At 38.0% G+C, this 20,312-nt stretch overlaps 1 protein-coding gene across 1 annotated transcript in view; it reads left to right on the top strand.

Annotated features, from left to right (window-relative positions):
* Window positions 1–20,312, top strand: part of Sec24CD (COPII coat complex component secretory 24CD) — a 400,801-nt gene that overhangs the window by 71,351 nt on the left and 309,138 nt on the right. Inside the window, exon 4 of the mRNA XM_090409481.1 lies at window positions 14,378–15,136. Within this exon, the coding sequence (XP_090265607.1) occupies window positions 14,378–15,136 (759 nt within the window). The remainder of the gene's footprint in view (window positions 1–14,377; window positions 15,137–20,312) is intronic.

Raw genomic sequence — 20,312 nt, 5'->3', positions numbered from 1 at the left:
TTCGCCTGCGTGTAAAGGAAATCCATGCAATGCAGCTATATGTAGTAATCACTTTCATTGGCGAACATTTGGCTGGGGCCACAAAAATATTTGTCACGGGCCGCGAGTTTGACACCCATGATCTACACCAATGCAATCTACTGCCTACCACCGCTACTAGTATTTTCATAGACAATTACAAATATCCATGCCCACATCTGGATTCGAATCTACAACTAGGCTGGCAATAAGGAATATATATCAATACTTGAGGATAAACAACTGAATTTGATGTTATTCAATGAGAATGCTCAAATATGGAGGTATAAAAGTTTTGCAGTTGCTGTACTGCATAATACAGAAATCCTGGTCAGATGATTATAGTTGAGCTCTCATAGTACCTATCTGTAAAAAAGGGAAATAAAATTGAATGTGAGAATTAGGCAGATTTCCTTGCTGGGTGCTTCAGGTCAGATTTATGCACGCACGCTTGTGGCTAAGAAAAATTGTGAAGGAGGAAACTTGAAGAACAAGCTGGATTTTTGCTTTGACAGAAATAGTTGAGAAATCATACGAATATAACAGAATCAATCTGTATTGAAATTTTTTGCAAGTCTGGAAGAAGCATGTGATAAGTGCAAGAGAAAAGAGATAAGGTGCAAGAAATAACAGTGGAGATAATGTGCACATTATCTCCACTGTTATTTATATGGATCACATTATGAAGGAAAGTGATATTAAATCTAATATCAAAATTGGCAATATTAATCTTAGCTCTTTACTTTATGTAGATGATGTTATACTTCTAAATAAATCCATCAAGTCTGTAAGATTCAAACTGCTGTAATAAATTTTGTGTAAAAATTAATAATAAAAAGACAGACATGGAAAATATGCAGAAACATTGAAAACATCAACTTTTTTTTTAAGTTGATCCCATACATGAGAGGTTAAAGAACCTTTAACCCACGAGAGGTTATAGAACGAGATTATCATGTTAGCAGTATTCTAAGCACATGGATTTGCTGTGTCTGTGGTGGTGGTGTAGATTCAGAACTTCATTGACTTTTATGAAGAGTTGTGGTTGGTTAGAAATGCCTCTTGTAGGCTGTTCCAGAGGTAGATGGAATAAAGAAGAGGAGAAATAAGTTCATTGTGCTCTTGTATTAACAGTTGAAACAGAAAGTGGAGGAATGATGGTTGCAAGTTCACTGCAGCAATGATTGACCAGTGAAATCTCTGTAGAATAGACATAGAGCTGAAACACTGTGAGATAGAGTTGAAGAGAATATGTAAGAAAGAGATTATCTATTTATTATTATTATTCAGGCCTCCAAGGAGTCAAAAGACTCATCGAGGGGAGGTCCCCCCCCCCCGAGAAACACAAAGTCTATCATACCACTCTTTAAATTCACTGACCGTTCTCGCTCCCACCACTCCATCAGGCAATGCATTCCACGGCTCAACCACCCTCCACACAAAGAAACCACTCCTTACCCTCTTGCTCACAGTTTCCTTTCGTAACTTTCAGGGATGGCCTCTTGTCATCACTCCTTCCCGCTGTTCAACCAAGCAAAAGAACTCCCCAGTGTCAACCCTGTAACCACCTCAACAGTTTAAAAGTCTCAATCATATCACCTCTCCTTCTATCCACCAAACTCTGCAGTCCACATTCTCTCAGCCGACCCTCATAACTATCCTTGTACAGTCCTGAAACCATCTTTGTCATCCGTCTTTATATCCTTTCCACAGTTAATTTATCCCCTTCAAATCCTGGGGATGAATCTCAGAACAATAGTCCAAGTGTGGTCTGATCAGAGACTTATACAACGGAATGATAACCCTCTTATCTCTGCAGATCGGTATCCTTCTCATAATAGCAGCAATCCTCTGCGTTACCTTCACCACCTTTGCAATATGTCCCCTAAACTTAAGGTTTCTATCAATCATCAACCCCAGATCTCTTGTCTCCCCTACTTCCTCCAGTATAACTCCTTCCATAGAGTATGCAGCATCTCATCGATGTTTCCCAAACCTCAAGACCTTACATTTGCTGCATTAAACTGATACTCCCATTCATTTGCCCATCTATCTAGCTTATTTAAATCCTCTTGCAGGGCTACCAAATCTGCACTATTACTAATAATCCTTCCCAGCTTCGCATCATCCGCAAACAACTGAATATCCCCCTGCAATTCACTGACTATGTCATTGATATAAAGGTTAAACAATATAGGTCCTAGTACTGAGCCCTGTGGGACCTCACTTGTAAGCCTTTGCCTCCTGGAAACTGCTCCATCATACACAACTCTCTGATACCTATCAAACAGCCAATCCTGAATCCAGTTGACCAATCTGACATCCAGACCCATGTGCTGCAACTTAAATATCAGCTTATCCTGTGGCACCCTGTCAAATGCCTTCGCCAAGTCTAAGAAAATTGCAATATATGCCTTTCCCTCATCTAACGTTCTTGTAACTCTATTATAAAAGGCTAGCATATTGCTAAAACAAGAGTGTCCTTTCACAAATCCATGTTGATTCTCACAGATAACAGTACCTTCATCTGCCCAATGCTGTATACGGTCCCTCACTACTTTCTCCAAGATCTTAACAACTACTGATGACACACAGACGGGCCTATAATTAGACACTTCCAGTCTGTTACCACCCTTATGCAATGGCACTATCTTACCTTCCTTCCATTCCCTGGGCACCTTTGCCAAAGCCAGACTTTCATTGAAAAGCCACGTTAAAGGCACTGTCAATTCCCTAGCGCATTCTCTCAAAACTCATGGTGAAATACCATCCAGTCCCACAGATTTACTGACATCCAGAGTGCTCAGTATCTGAAACACACTCTCCTCCTGTACCTCCAGACCTCGAACCAGTCCTATCCCTCTAGCATTAAAACTGACTCCTCTGGGATGAAATACTCCAATAAAGTGTTCATTGAACAATTCCACTATGTCCTCTGCATCAGTCACTCTATTCCCATTTTTATCCCACAATTCCACAGTAATTTCTTCTCCTACTGGCCACATAGCTAAAAAATTCCCTAGGATTTTCTTTGGATCTTAGGGCCAATCATCTCTCATATTCCAGTTTCGCTTTCCTTACCACACTAGTTACTCTTCTGGCCTGTGTCTTATATTCCTCATGCATCTCTTCACCTGTCTCCTTATATCTCTTCCATAGCCTCTTTTTCGCATGCAATTCCTGTTTAATATTGTTTGTTATCCACTTTACTCCAAATTGCGTCCTCTTCTTCACTCGTGGTATACAACTTACCATTGCTGATAACAAATATTCTTTCACAATTTCCCATGCACTAGTGATATCCCGGCCTTCCAATTCCTCCCTCCATGAAACTTCCCGAAGTTGATGTCTAAGACTATTATAATCACCTGCCTTATAATTCCACATAAGTTCCCATCTCTTTGATATGTCTGCATGTCTATTCATTTTCCAAGTCAGCACCATATGGTCACTCTCTCCAACTGGTGGGAGAGACGTCAACTCAGTTATTATCAACTCTTCTGAACCAAATCCAAAACTTTTGAACTTTTTCCCTCTGTTACATGTTGCCTAAGACATTTGTCCCTCAAGAATTCTAGAAATTCCATTCCCCTATTGCTACATGCATCTTCCTCTCTCCAATTTATACTACTGAAGTTAAAATCTCCCATAACGATCATTCTTCTTGCATTTGCCAAAATTGTTTGACTTAATTGTTTGAAAATTTGTTTGACTTACTCTGCTTTAAAAATTCTTGCTCAAGAATTTTTAGAGAAGTTTTAGATGCTCCATCCCCAAACATGTTAGCAGAATTCTAAACACATGGATTTGGTATTATACTTGAATTGGAATTTGTATAGAGTTAAGAGCTGGTTGAGTGTAAAATAACATCTTGAACAAAAGAAAATGCCTAATTTTTTGGATGCTGAAGAAGCTATTGATGTGATGTGCTTGTGCCAGGAGAGATTGGCAGAGAGATCTAATATTGTCCAGTAATTTGTGTATCTCTGAGGATAAGGGAATGTGAGTTGAGATTTCTTTTGTGTGAGAAGAGGCAAGACTGAGTTTTGGTGGCACTGTACTGCATCCTGAGTGGAGAACCTATAGAACAAGTAAAATATTTCAGTTATTTAGGCACAATTTTTTACTGAAGATGGCAACTTAAATATGAAAATAGACAACAGAATTGATAAAAGAAGTAAATAAATTTATGTGGAATAAGAGAAAAATTAGTCAAAACACTAAACTAGTTATATACAAAACAGTCAAACCAACTTAAATTTATGGATGTCAGAGTGGGATTAAAAATAAAACTTGCTCAGAGATTAGGGACCACAGATATTGAAGGGTAAGAAAACTTAAATTTGAACTTATGGAGAGTGAGCAGATAGCATCAAAGTCAATTTCATATTAAAAATTATACTAGGAAGGAACTTGATGTTAGCACTGAGGAGTGTGCGAGCAGAGCTAACGTCAGGTTGTATGATCCTTAAATAGAATGGAAGTAGAAAGGTTAGCAAAAACAAATTCTTTTGTCAGTATGACAGGTAAAAGACCAAGATCCAGGTGGATTGATACAGTAAGACTCAAATATAAGATCTCAATATTGGAGTCGAAATGTAATGATGTAAATTTTTCATGTAGTTCTCTCTTATATAGATCTCTTATATATTATATGTAGTTCTCTCATAAGCCGGCCTGGTTGGCCAAGTGGTTAGCATATCCTCTCTCCAGCCAAAAGGCTGCGAGTTCGAATCCCGCCGTGGGCATGGATGTTTGTGATTGTCTATGAAAGTACTAGTGGTGGCAGTCTGCAGTACATGGCGTTGGTGTTAGATGATGAAGATTGGTGGAGTAGTGAGACGAGGAGTTGTAGAGTAGATACCCTCCCTTGATGAGTCTTTGGACTCCCTGGAGGTGTGATGTAATAATAATAATATTCTGACTAACCCCTCCTCCCAGAGGTACATATCAGGAATATGATAATGAAGGTTTTAATTTTAAGTATAATAAAAAAAATTATTTTTATTAATAGTAGGTAAATGTTTTAGTCGATAAATGAACATTCAACTGAAAGTATGATTTAAAAATAAAAGGTTGGGAGAGTGTTTCGAATATTTCAGAAAAACAAGTTTCGTATAGCTCATGATTTTAGACAACAGAGAAGGTCCATTACTTAAAGTTCTGGCTATTTGATCCAGAAGGATCATTTACAAGTAATAAAATTGCTATATGTGCAGAAATATTATGCAGGAATTTTATATACAGAAATTTTGTTATTTGTAAATATTCAGGTGAGCAAAAAAAATATTCAAATTTAAGTATACAGTAGATGAAATGAAAATATTCACACTAAAAAAAAATGGGAAAAGAGGAGGCAGGGTATGTTTACTGGACGAGATTTACCTGTAGCAAGAAAAAAAAAAGTAATCTTTGCTTGAGAAGTCAAGAGCTCAGTCACACATGACTTTTCATATGACACTTGTTCCATGTCAGCACATGTGCCCTTCTTTGTTAAGTGTACTTAAAGGGAAAAAAATCTCCTGAGTTAAGTAGATAACTTCCACACAACCATTTTAAAGCTGTCTTCATAAAGGCAGGAGATTTTTTTTGGGGGGGGGAATCTAAACTTGGGTTTTGGCCACTTCAAGCTTCCAGTAAGCAGTAGTTGCTATGTTAGCAATGAATCTCATTTACCACCTAGTAATATGGTGGTTTGGCCCTTTGTCTAATGGTTGAGGGTGTTGCACCTTGATCCTTGTCTGTGTTCACTCTTATTTTTACATTCAGTTCTAATGCCAGTTGATTGATATATTCAAGGTTGCTAACAGATAAAGCAGCATGAACATGTAGTCAGTGCGGACATAACTGGACCTTACTGAAGAAAGTCTCAGTCTCAACAACCTTACTATACATCATGATAGCTAGAACATCAGCTTTCGAAACTTCTTTGGTTTAGTTCTGGGTGCTGCATTGCAGTCCATCCTGACTATCACGAGGAGAATGTCTTCAGCATTTTTTCTATGCCTATCATACATATCACAATATACAGGTGCAAACAATTAGTGTTGGAAAACATTACATTCCGATTTCAATGGATATCAGCTAATGCCTTTTTATTCCCATGTACGGGGAGTAGGCGAGGCCATTTAGCGCTATCTAACTTTTGGAGACTGAGTGGACAGTTCCATCTCCACTGGTACCAATCAGAGATAGATGGCCCAAGGCTATCACTAATTAAGCGGTACACAGTGAAGAAAGACGACTCAAATGTGCCGCCATCTCATGGTCCCTAACACAATATATTTAATGTCTGAAATAATGTGGGTTCTACGGTAGATTTTCTTGAGTTTACGGGACGAAAAACCCGAGTTTCCAGGAGGAAAAACCCGCTTGCCCATGCCAGAGATCGACTAACTTGGGAACCGGTCGAAAAAAGGCTTAGAAAAATTTCCTCTAGTCGCCGACTAGACTCGAAACCAAGTCTTCCTTCGTGCGGCCAAGTGCCTTGGTGTGCAAACAGCACATCCACTGAGCTACATGGGCTCTCAATGGATAATAGAACTAAAATGGGGGAAGTCGCCGCTAGAGGGATTCATAATGTGTAGTGTTCGTGAAAGCTCCAGATAAGATAAGCGTTATTTTTAGTTATCATTGATAAATTTACTTTAATATTGTGTAGTTTTGTTTGCCTTGCATATCTTAGTGCGTCTGTTTGTGTGCTTTTGGTGTTTATAATTTATAATTTGATAAAATACGTTACTAGTAATGGCTCCCGTAAGAAGGAAAATGGCGGCCAGTAAACATGGTTCGCCATCTTCTTTCAAGAACGGTAATGTAAAGGAGATGATTTAGTGTACTATCTGCGAAATTTATGCTTTGTGGAGTGTGGTCAGAGTGTGGTTAGATGTTAATAAAGGAGTGAATGTGTATAGAAAATGTAGGGAGAATAAGAAATTGAAGTGTATTTCGGATCATGAGTGTGATATTTTTGTGAAACTTCAGAATGAAGAAAATAGGGATATGACAAGAAACGGCGAGGTTGTACCAGAGAATTGTGAAAGTGTGAATGATAGTATTAATGGTTTTACATAGAATAAAAAATATGAGATAGATGCAATGAGTGAGATCGTGTTGTTGAATGGTGTGATATAAAGGGCAAAACAGCGGCTAGAGCGTATGAGCAAAAGTTGACTGAATGAACCAACCAATAATAAAAAGTATGACAGGAAAAATAGGCGTATGAGTGTGAACATGAACAAAATGAAGGATAGAGTGCTGTATGGAGACTCGTATGAGGTGTGTTAGTAGAGGATTTGACAAAATCATACCAACCTGGTGCGACCATAAAGGATGTAACTGAGTCTATTAGAGAGCAAAAGGAAAGGGTGAAAGAAATGATTGTTGTGGCAGGTACAAATGATTTGAAAGGAGATAAAATGGAAATGATAGAAGACCTGAATGAATTGTTTGAGGTAGCAAAAGAAAAGAGTGAGAGCGTTAGATGATTAGTCTTTTGCCATGGTATGACAGTGAAATGCTTAAAAGGAGGGCCATAATTGCGAATAACTTTATGTGAGGGTTATGTATTACGAGTGGTGTGGAATTTGTGGATGTGTGGAGTGAGTTCGATGGGCATAAGGATCTATATAAGATGGATGGCTTGCATTTGAATAGTTACGGTGTAAGGAGACTTGAGAAAGTGTTGCTGAATGTAATGGATGTGCAAATTCAGGTAAACTAGATTTATTAAGGGGGGGGTTGGTATAGATATACAGCCCTTAGGGAGGCAGTTGAATGTATCAATGAATATAATATGCCCGAGCGAATAAGAACAACAAATCAGAGTGGGATAGTTAATATAAGGCATCAAGGCAGGGTTGGGGCTAATGGGGGTCTTAAATTCATGCCTTGATGCCTTATTAACTATCCCACTCTGATTTGTTGTCCTTATTCGCTCGGGCATATTATATTCATTCATACATTCAACTGCCTCCCTAAGGGATAAAATACGTTTGTATGTCTTAAGAGTATTAGGAACAAGAAGGAAGAGTTTTTGGCCATGGTTGGCACTTCCAGACCACAGGTTATTGGTATTAGTGAATCATGGCTGACTGTAGATGATATAGCTAGTGGGATTGAATGTGATGGGTATAGTGTGTTCAGGAATGACAGGGAGAATAAAATGGGGGGAGGAATATTGTTGATGATAGCTGATAAGCTACAGCCAAGGAGAATAGAAGTTGAATTGCAGGATAGAGAAAAGAGCACATTTGAGGCCATTTGGTGTGAGATTGTAGCTAGCAGATCTAAGTATACAATTGGGTGCTGCTATAGACCAGGTGATGGAAAAGATGGTGGTGACAGTATGCACAAGCAAATAGAAGAAATGAGTGGAAGGAGGGTAATTATTATGGGAAATTTCAACTATGGTCGCATTGATTGGAGTGAGGAGAGGACACACGGGAGGAAGGAATTGGATTTTATGCGGTTATTAAGGAATAACTATCTGCGACAGCATGTAATGGAAAATACTAAGGGTCAGAGAGTGCTTGACCTAATAATTACATCTGAGGATTTGGCTGTAACAAATATGACCACATTGCCACCAATCGGTGAGAGTGATCATAGAGTCTTGACTTGGGAGGTGGCTAAAGGTGTAGAATTTTCAATTAAGACAGGGTACATGTGGAATTATCGGGCTGGAAAGTATGACAAGCTTAGGAGTTTGATTGGTTCAGTTCCATGGCATGTACAACTGCAAGGACTAGAAGTCGATAGTGCATGGGAGGTAGTTGAGAAGTGTTTGCATGAAGCAATGGCTGACTGTATACCTAGAGTCCGAATAATAAATCAAGTAGGGGTTAAATGGATGAATAACACCATTAAGCTTGAGCTGCAAAAAAATAAACAACTATGAAGGGAATTTAAGGAGAAAGGTGACCGGCAGGCACATGAACGGTATAAAGCGCAGGCCATAAGGGTAACAAGTGTGGTAAGAAAAGCAAAAAAGGATTACGAAAGAACATTGGCCATGCAGGCTAAAGAGAATCCTAAACAGTTTTTTAGATATGTAGCAAGTAAAAGGAAAAATGTACATGGCAGAATGATTTTAAAGAATGCCGATGGTAGGGAGGTAACTGAATCAGTTGATATAGTTGAGTTACTGAGTGAGTACTTTGCAAGAATATATCATCCAGGTGGTGTCATTGCAGAAACGAATGTACCAATAGATTATACGGGAATTGTGGTGAATGAAGTGGAGGTGAGTAGTCTATTGCATAACCTCAATGTCAATACATCTGTGGGATTGGATGGTATACCAGCTCGTGTTGTACGAGAAGCAGCTAAAGAATTGTCAGTACCCTTGACCATTTTGTTTAATTTGAGTCTCGGGTCTGGGTTAGTCGTCCTGATAGGGTGGAAAGAGGGGAAAATAGTTCCACTGCATAAAGGTGGTTCCAAGATTGCTGTTGTAAATTACCGACCGATTAGCATATCAGGAATCATTGTCAAGGTCTTAGAGAAATTAGTCAAGAAAAGAATACAGGATTGGATAGATGAAAATGGGATATTGTATGGGGGACAACATGGTTTTGTGAAGGGTAGGTCATGCCTCAGTAACTTGCTCACGTTTTATAACACAGTGATGGCTGAACTGGATAGGGGTAATGGGTTTATAGTAATACTACTGGACCTTGCAAAGGCTTTTGATAGGATACCACATAGAACCCTAATCAGTAAACTGGAGCAGATGAGTATAGATATAGGGTTGGTAGGATGGATAAGAGGGTGGTTGAAGGAGAGATACCAGAGAGTGGTTTATGCAGGAGTGGAGTCTAAAAGACGGCTTGTGACTAGTGGTGTGCCACAGGGCTCTGTTCTTGGACCACTGCTTTTCAGTTTGTTCATCAATGATATAGGAAAGGATTTGAGAGGAAGTGTTCACTTGTTTGCTGATGATGCAAAGTTGGGTAGAGCAATTGTGAGTGCACAGGATGTCAAAATTTTACAGGATGATTTGGATAGTTTGGAGGACTGGGCTAGGAAAAATGGATGTCAATTTAATGTGGCAAAGTGTAGGGTTATGCACTTTGGGGTGTAAAGAATAGCAGCAGTATATCGCATTGGTGGAACCGTACTCCAGGAGATTGATGAGGCCAGGGATTTGGGAGTGTTGGTGGATAGGGAATTGAAGTTTAGGGGACACATTGCAAAAGTGACTAAATCAGCTCATCAAATCACTTGGCTTCTAAAAAATACTTTAACATGCAGAGACAAACAAGTTGTTGTTCTTCTGTATCGAGCCTTGATAAGACCCCATCTGGACTACTGTGCCCAGTTATGGGCACCAGGGTTTCTTCGTGATCGGGAGGAAGTGGAGAGGATCCAGAGACGAGTGACCAAGATAATAGGTCTGTGGAATGAACCTTATGAGAATAGATTGAAGATTTGTGGGTTGCAGAGATTGGATGATAGGCGAAGGAGGGGTGATATGATTGAGACATTCAAATTACTGAAGGGTTTCTATAAGATTGATCCAGAAGATATTTTTGAAAATATGACCGGTGGTGGGACGACTAGGGGCCATGCATGGAAGCTGGGCAAGAATGGTTGACAAGGGAGTTAGAGCTAGGTTTTTTACTTGGAGAGTGGTGAATGAGTGGAATAAGCTTCCAGAGTCTCTGGGTGCTATAACCGTGAATGAGTTCAAGGCAAGGTATGATAGATACTGTGTCAATGTCGAATAGTTGTTCTTGATATGATGTTAGGGCCTCCCTCGATGAGTCTGTCGACTCCTTGGAGGAGCCTGGAACAATAATAATAATAATAAAAATCCTAATTTAGTGTCCTCTAATATTAGATAAAAAGTTTGCAGTTGTTGATTTGGAATTGGTTTTAAAATGACTGTTTCCCAAATTTTTGGAAGAGTTTCATTGAATTCTGCAGACTTCAGAAATAGAAGTTGTTATAAGTCAGAAGGAGACTATGTAGATATTATTACTGATAATAATATCAGTTTATACCTCTTCCCAGACCTAAATGCTACCCTTATATTGTTGACTCTCTTAATCTGCCACACCTGAAACCATCATCTACATTTATCACACGTCTTCCTATCCATCCTGACCCTCCCTTCCCTGTTTCCTTATCTATCTTGAGTTCCTTCTATCTCTCTCTCTCATTCTTTTCACTCATGCAACTCACCTCTCCATTCGCAAACTATTCTACCTTACTCTTTCACAACACCTCTTGCTTCCTCAGGTCTTCCATCCACTTCATTCATTACTTTCTCTTGCAGCAGCAGTTTCTCCAGCTGACTTGCACCAAATCCATTTAAATGTAGCTCATGTCTTTTATCCATCTCTCAAAATCATCCCACATATTGGCAAAATGAACTCTTTTCTCCTCACGCAACTCTGCTGCTGTACCATTCATAATCTTCACTCTCCTTCTCAACGCATCATTATCATACCTGGACAACACATTAACAACCTTACCTGCCATACTTATCTTTCATTCTCCTTAACAGCCCCCTGACATTTATCCTTACATTCTCCTTGTTTGTGTCAGCTATCACTACTTACTCCTCTTATCTAATGCTTTAATCACCCTGCTCGTTCTACCTCCCAGAAAACAAACATTTTGTACCTTTTCACTCATCACACCTCTAATCATCGAATCCCAATATCAGGCTATCCTCATATCATTTGATATCTCTTTCAAAAGGCCATCCTTTGTCCCATTCTTCCTTACACTTCATTCAAATCTGTAATTCTCCTTAGTTCATTTTTCATACGTTTAATCTCTTGCCTCATTTTTACTGCCTTTGCTTTCCTCTCTTCACATACTTTCTCACTGCCATTTATACCAATCGCATTTTCACTACTTTGTATGTCTTACTGCTCATTGCCACTAACTCGCCACCAGTTATGTCCACTCTCTTACTGTTATCGTCAACCTCATCAACTTTCATGCACTCGACTGTAATGTTAATTCTGCTTATTTCCATAGTTACATCCATGATCTTTTATCCACACTATCTCATATTTAGTGACATCTCATCATCCATAAGCATGTTACACCTCTTGTACACCTGAACTCTCTCTCATCTCTCCTATTAAACCTTTCCACATAAATATTGTTATAATGTCGTAGTAATAGGTAATATTTACTTAATATGACTTAACTCCTTTACTTAACTATATTTTGAATAATTTGTCCTATCTCAGCAGCGCCCATAATGTGTCTGTCTTTGTCTTATTATTATATACCTCAGCCCCTTAGATTATCACGTGCGCGAGTCTGATCTACAAAGTGTTAAGCCATCTCAAGGTTAAGCCAACTCCTTGGTAACAAAGCTTCTGAAGTTAACTTCTTTTAAGGTTCTGGGAAAATTTGTTTGTTCAGCTGCGCCACCCAGAACCCTTAGATTGGAAGAACTTCTCGGTCAAGAAGTGACCCTGCAGATATGCATGTGGTTAATCTAATATATTTCTATACTAAGTTATCAGTTATCAAGACCGTCTATAATCAACCATGTTTGCAGTCGTGGTCTTAATTATCAATTATTTCCCACTTAGATCCGAATAATTTATGAGTGGTGCATCGGATTCTTAGACACAGGCAACCAACTTAATAAGAGCAAAAGGTTTATTTAACATAATGATCATCATACAGAATAAAGAACTTTCAATCTGTACTACTAGATTACAAAGTAAAATTAATCAATATACATCACACAGTAATTAATACTACAAAAACATTATATTCAAAGATTCAAAGCTCGCATTCTTAGATTATAAAACCAATAATGACTTTTAGGTGTTAATCAAGCTGTCTGGATTAGACATCTCTACAGCTCTTAAACATAGCTAGCAATCAACACAAGTACAATTATAATACATAACACATATTGCTCACCGACTACGATTAAAATATCACAGTTCTGTCTTAATTTTAGATAGATTCTCAAAACTTTATGAAGGTCTATGATTCTTAGTTATAATTACCTTCCTCTCACACATTACTTGATTGAAGGTTTACTATACCAAACTCGAGGATTCTTCATGCTTGTCCTTTTGATTCTTGGATTCCTTTCCTTCCAAACATTTTTTTTCTCTATGTTAAGGCTAAAATTCCTGTCAGCTTAGGTTGGTCCTCATGGAATCTGCATACTGATCATCTATGCCTAGATTATTCTTAGTGCGAGGCAATTTTGCATCCATAAGGCACACTACCTGGCGACTGTCTTTTCCAGGAGGTTGCTTCGAGAATCCTCTATTCGTTCATCGTAGGGCTTGGAATCCACAATCCCTCTAATCACTACCTGACACTTCCAACTTCTGCTACTGAGAGAGAACAGAGACTCCAGAAAAATGTCCCTTGGGGGGTTTTCCAACCCTTTTATATCAACCTCTACCGGGACTCCTTGTAACCCTAAATTTTCACCCAACATGTTATTCCTTTGCACTTGTGGGTCTTGCCTTTTCGTAGAGTCTTCCCCGAAAACCTAGGTCGCCGCGTGCTGTATGCGCGTGATCACTTGAGGTAACTTACTAATCTGGTGTCTTGCCCTCATACTTCGACCTTATAATCTCAGTTGGTTATATGCAATTTACACAGTAATTCTTTTATATCATTTCTAACAAAAAATATGTATATAACAAATTCATTGTCTAACATACAATTTAGTAGGTATTTTACACAGGAATATTCACAAGTTTTACACTAATTACGGTATCTAATATTTGTCAGGCTATGTACAACTTATACTAAAATACAAGCATATCCTTTTCAAGGGTTTTAACTTGTCAAATTATGAATGAAACATTCCTTAGTGAATTGTATTCGTTCACAATTTAACAATATATTCAATCTCTCCGCAAGCATATTATGTTCATGGCACCTCACCATTTTTGAAAAATCTATGGCACTTGCATGCATCTTTCACCAATCTGTGTCTCATCACCATTTTGCTCATACTTAAAACTGTACACACGAGAAACACAAAGAAATTTAATTAATACAGAACTTTAACTAAACCAAATGGCACCTACTGATTGCAGCTATCATGCAACGATATTTAAATCACAAATCAATATTACCACATATAATTTTAAAATTTTAACTTATCTTTTTGTAGCTCTCAACGAACACAGCTCTCTTTGCCACAGACACATGCTAGTGGCCAACTTATAATGAAATTTTTATTATATACATTTTTTTTTCTAATTTAAGAAAAATTAGAAAAAAAGGTATTTAAGGTATTTATCTTAATAACAGTTATACAGAAAGTTATCCAACCTTCTCTTTAAAATGTTATTAGCATATAGTGGTATTATATTATGTTTCTTTTTTCTTTTCTTTTTTTTTCTAGCTGACTCAACAACTTAGAACTATGACTGTATCCCAACCTGAAATAGTAGGCAGCTCAGCTGTCTCTTCTGCCCCATTGAATCCACAAACACCATCTGCAGTTTCGCTCAGTGGCAAACCATATGAACATCATGTGCCATCATCTCAGCCTGGACAGTTTGGACCTCCTCTGCAATCTGTTTCTGGAACATCAGGTCAAGCTGGTTATGTTCCATCTACTAATAGTGGACTTTATGGTCCTCATTCAGTAGCTACTTCTCTTCCTGGGAATTTTTCTGCAAGTTCTGCTCATTATCCTTCTCCAAATGTGCCTCCCACTTCTGTAATCCCACCCAACAGTTTATATATCCCTCAGGGACAATATGTACCAGTCCAAGGTTTGTCACAGCAAGCAGCAAATACAAACATGTATGGCTCACAAATTCCAGTGACCCAAAATTTATATACTGGCCCTCCTGTAATAGGACAAGGTGGTTCAAGCTTATCTCAACCTGTTACTGCTGGAATGCCTGTTTCTCAAGCAAATGGTCCAGCTTCTGCTCCTGGAGGACAATTTCAGCCACCAACATCCATGCTTGCTCGTTATCCAGGAGTTCCTCAATCAGGTCCTCCACAACAACAGCAAAGTTTAAGCCAGCATCCTCCTTATCAAGCACAGTATTCACCAACAGCACTTCCTCCACAGAATAGAATGGGAGCTCCATTAGGCCCTGTACCACCTCAACCAAGAAGGCTAGACCCAGATCAGATGCCTAGTCCTGTGAGTCTTATTTTTTTCTTTCTTTTAAATATTTAATTCTTTAACACAAAATACTTTTAATTGAATCAGTTAGTTACAGTATTTTGTATGTTAAACATGTTAGATTGCATATTACATATTAGTTTAATATGCAAATTCATTTCTAATGAACTTTCATAGTTGAAGATAAATTCAATTTCTTTGAATAGTGCAGAACAGCTCCTTATGGGTTTTAGCTGCTTCGTTGTTATTCACCCATATTAAACCACTATACCAAAATCCAAGAAAATCCTATATTCAGGATTCAATCTTTTCTGCACTGGCATTATGTAATAAGTTGTAGAGAAAAGAAATGAATGTTTAAACATCTGTAAGTTGTCATTTTTAGAAATTGCATAGTTGAAGGAAAGGAGGAGGAACAGCAGGTAATGGGATTGTATGAAATGGAAGAAATTGGTTTGTTAATATATTGTTGACTGAATATATTTCCATAATTTTTGAAGTGAAAGTTACCAACTCTGTTTTCTAAAATAGCAACCATGTATATATATAGTAGTAAATTTATAATACTGTGTTTGTAGTACTTTAGTTGCATAAGAGGCTGGGAGGAAGGATGGGGGGGTGAGAGAGAGAGGAAGGAAGGTAGGAATTTATTGACATTTATCTAGTTATGTTCCATTGAGAAATGGAACATAACTAAATAAATGTAGAAAGAAAAGAGAGAAGGAAAAGCTGATTGCTAAGTTTCAAATAGAGCTGTAATATGGATGTTAATTGTTGCTTATGCTTTAAGTTTGGATAAAAGGAAGAGTCCAGGGATACCAATTTAGTTGATCAGTGGTAGTTACAGAAATAATTGTAGAAATGACAGAGCTCACTGCCACAGAAACCGAACATTCATGTGATATGGAGTGTATGAAACAGTGAGAGATGTCAATGATCAACTTGTTTTGCACTGGACAGTGGAATGAAGAAATTTAAAAACTTTTAGCTAGTTGCTCAGGAGCACCTGTGAGGAAGGCTTTTCCTGAGAATAAAGTGAATGGAATGGAAGAGAAGTAGGTTCAGTGTGTTTGAAGTTGTGCTATAAAATGATTTTGGAAAGTTGTAGTGAAAAGTGAATTAATGGATGGATGTCAGTTCATTAGATCACTGCCCATCTAAATATATGTAGAAGAAAACTGCAAGACTGAAACAGCCACCTGTGACACTATTTGAAGCAAGTTATTGAAAGATGGATATCTTATCAAGTTAGATCACTCTGTAGCACACTTAAGAAGTTTTAGAGAGAGAGAGAGATATCTTTGGTACACCACTGTAAATGGTGTACCAAACTTTGAGTGAATGTGAGACTTATACAGATTTATTAGTTGGATGAGTGACAACTAGCATCTTGAGCAGGAAAGCAAGCCATGTTTTTAAAAGCTGAGCAAATGATTAGTGGAATGTTTGTGTTCAAAAAAAAAAAAAAAAAGACTAGAGGTAAATGAGATAGTTCAAGAAAAATCTGATCCTTATGATTTGCAGTGTATATCAAGGATAAAGGAAGGAAGGAATGTGAATTGAGATCCTTTTAGTGGGAAAGAGAATGTTTGGGTGCTGCAAGGTTTCACAAATAATTATGAGAATGAAGTATACTGTTATCAGCAAAACTACAAACACAGTCAGTAAGAGAAACAAAGCAGTTGAAAAGCAGAGCCCTTAGGTACTCCTGCATTGGTGGGGAAGTCCAAAGAGAGAAAGCTTTTCTCTGATGTATAGTGATCAACTAAAACTCCACATCTATTTATAGAGTGTGGTAGGTAGACTAAAGAATGGCAGCTTGCTTGAGCAGAGACCCATGTCAGAACCAGTCAGATGCTCTAGAAATGTCAACAGCAGTGATGCTGCCAAACTTTTCCATGGCATTTGTTTAGAGGCAGGTGATGTGGGTTAGGGGATACATTTTGGATTTAGTGGTGGAATCCATACTAGCAGTCATTAATTTACTTGTGGATCTAGGTAGTGAAGAAATTCATTGTTGATGACTCATTGTTTTAGAGAGCACTTGAGGTAAAAGCAGTAAATCTTTAGTTGGATGACAGACTATCTCCTTTGTTTGGTGTTGGCTGAATTTAGGAAAATTATGACAGAAGATTAATGTTATATGTTGCAATAATGCCATCTATAGAAGAAAGGTAGAAATGCATGAGCAGAAGTTATTCCAAGTTGCCTTAGTAAGGCATTAGACGATGCTGTCACCATTTGTAGAAGGGCAGCAGCTTTTTGCAAAAGTTGCTGCCCATCCTTTCAAATCCATCCTTTCAGAGATGGATTTGAAATTATCGATGACTGTTTTGCATTTGTTACATGCTTCAGTGGAGGCTCAGAGTGAAGCTTGAGTTTGTGTTAAGCTATTTAATCATGAGAATTTTTCTCTGAGAACCTTGCCATATCAGTTGTTAAATCATAGCTTGAATAGTGGACACAAATGATGGCCTTAATTCCAGAATTAGTTTCAGTAACTTGCTCAGAAGCTATGGGGTGTTTAAGGGTCAAAGCTGTATAACTGAGAGGAGACCTCCACATAGCCTTTACAGGAATGTAGAGAACTGACCAGGGCTTCTGATCTAATGTCCAATCCTCACCTTCTCATGGTGCACCCTGTTGGGTATCTACTTGGATACTGAACGAACGAGGATGGGCTGGCAATTTTGGATTTAGCCAACCAAGTTGTATTCTTATTGGCTTAAACCAATATTTCAAATGATGGTGCAACATGACAGAATTTTATGCCAGCTGGGGCTTCACCTGTTTAAACAAGGCCATTGTTTTTGCCAGGGAAAACCAGGGCAAACAGCAAAAAGTCAGCTACTGGAACAAGATCCAGATCGACATAATAGGGGTGACTGAAACAAAAAAGACAAAAACTGGTGAGATCTTTCTGAGCAATAAATACAAAATGTTATATTCAGGCAATGACAATCAAGGAAAAGAAGGAGTAGCCATAGTATTCAACACAAAATACGAGGCTAATCTTCTTGAATGGCAAGCAGTCTCAAGTAGAGTGATGTGGGCAAATATCAGAATGGGGAATTGGACAATGAGACTTATTTGTGCCTATGGTCCCACAGAAGGTTCTACTAAGGTAGAAGTGGATGAATTTTTTGAAGCTTTAGAGAAAGCAACTGACACAATGAAAAACGAAAAGTTGTTCCTTGTTGGGGATCTAAATAGCAGAGTAGGAAATGATCGTCAGACATACAAAAATATTTTGCGAATATTTGGAGAAAAGAGCAAAGCTAATAATAATGGCAAATACCTGTTGGATTTCTGCTCAGGACATGGACTGGTTATTATTAACACCATGTTCCAACATAAAAATGTGCACAAATTCATATGGAGAGAAGAGACAAGGAAAAAGAAAAGTCTCATTGACTATGTTATTGGTGATAGTGTTGTTTTCTCCCTGGTGCAGGACACCAGAGTGTTCAGAGGATTTGAAATTGGAAGCGGTCACTAGTTAGTTTTGAGCAGGATAAAATTATAATTTCATATGGAAAAGAAGAACATGTAAGAAAGTTTTAAAGCAAATAAAAGTTGAGCAGCTCTCAAATGTGAACTGTAGACTAAAATACACAAAGATTATTGAAGAAAAAATGAAAGAGTTTGAGAACAGGAACCAAACCTTGGAGATTCAGTGGCAAGCCTTGAAGAAAGCCATGATTGATTCAGCCAGAGAGGCATGTGGTGAGGTTGTCTGCAAGGATAGAAAAATCAGAACTCTATGGTGGACATAGAGATAGGAAGTTAGAGGCAGTGAAGGAAAAGAAGAAAGCATATCAAAAGTTCCTGGCAAATAAGTCAGCTTGTGCTCTTAGAGAATACAGAGACAAATGTAAGAAAGCTAAACACTGTGTAATATTAGCTAAACAAAAGTCATGGTAACTTTGGCAAGAACATAGAAAACAAATATCAAGAAGGTGGCAAAATATTCTGGAGGTTGTTGAAGAAGCTTAGGAATGGAGGAAGAGTGCTGTAAAAGGAGTTAGAGATGATAAAGGTGACATGAAAATGGAAGAAAAAGATATCCTTGAAGTATGGAGTAATTACTTCAAAAAATTGCTAAATGAAGCAAGCAGTGATAGCACAGTTGTAAAAAAAAAAACACTCAACAGGCATATAATTAGGAATACATATCCATACTTGAAGTAGAAAAACCATCAAAGGCTTGAAATGTGGAAAGGCAGCAGAAGTAGATGATATTCGACCAGAAATGCTGCAGTATGGTGGTATAAAATTCCGACAGTGGCTGCACTGCATAGTTCAGAATGCCTGGACAGAGGGACGAATTCCCAATGATTGGACTAGAACTCTCATAGCACCCATATATAAAAAGGGGAATAAAACTGAATGTAAGAATTGCAGAGGTATTTCACTACTGAGTGTTCCTGGCAAGATCTATGCAAGTATACTTGAGAAACGGTTGACAAGAATTGTGGAAGAAAAGCTTGGTGAAGAATAAGCTGGATTCAGGCCAAATAGAGGCTGTCAGGATGAGATCTTCACTTTACGACAAATAGTTGAGAAAGCATGGGAATATAACAAAGATCTGTATTTAAGTTTTGTCGATCTGGAAAAGGCATATGACAAGGTGCCACGAGAGAAGCTATTCAATACGCTACAGTTATATGGTGTCAATGGGGCATTATATCAAGCAATATTTAGTCTTTATTTGAGTTGTAAGTCAGCAGTTATAATTGAAAGAAGTACAGGAAGATGGTTTAATGTTAAATCTGGTGTGAGACAAGGATGTACATTATCCCCTCTGTTATTCATTATCTGTATAAATCACATTATGAAGGAAAGTGGTATTAAACATGATATCAGAATTGGAGATGTTAATGTCAGCTCTTTGCTTTATGCGGACGATGTTATACTTTTAAATAAATCTGCTACAAGTTTGCAAGATTCCCTGTCGGAATTGAATAACCGTTGTTATAGATATGGTATGAAGGTCAGCAATAAAAAGACAAAGACAACGAAAATAGGTAGAATTGTTGAAAATGTCAACTGTGTTGTGAATGGGGAACCTGTGGAAGAAGTAAAACATTTCAGCTATTAGGCACGATTTTTAGTCTGGTAAATTAAATATGGAAATAGACAACAGAATCAACAAAGCTGGTATGGTAGGAAGTCAATTGAATAAATTCATATG

Source organism: Typopeltis vanoorti, chromosome 19, assembly GCF_054136105.1.
Source record: "Typopeltis vanoorti isolate ZY-2024b chromosome 19, IOZ_Tvanoo_1.0, whole genome shotgun sequence".
NCBI lineage: Eukaryota > Metazoa > Arthropoda > Arachnida > Uropygi > Thelyphonidae > Typopeltis > Typopeltis vanoorti.
Note: the sequence above shows the minus strand (reverse complement) of the source record. Positions and strands in the feature narration are given on the sequence as shown.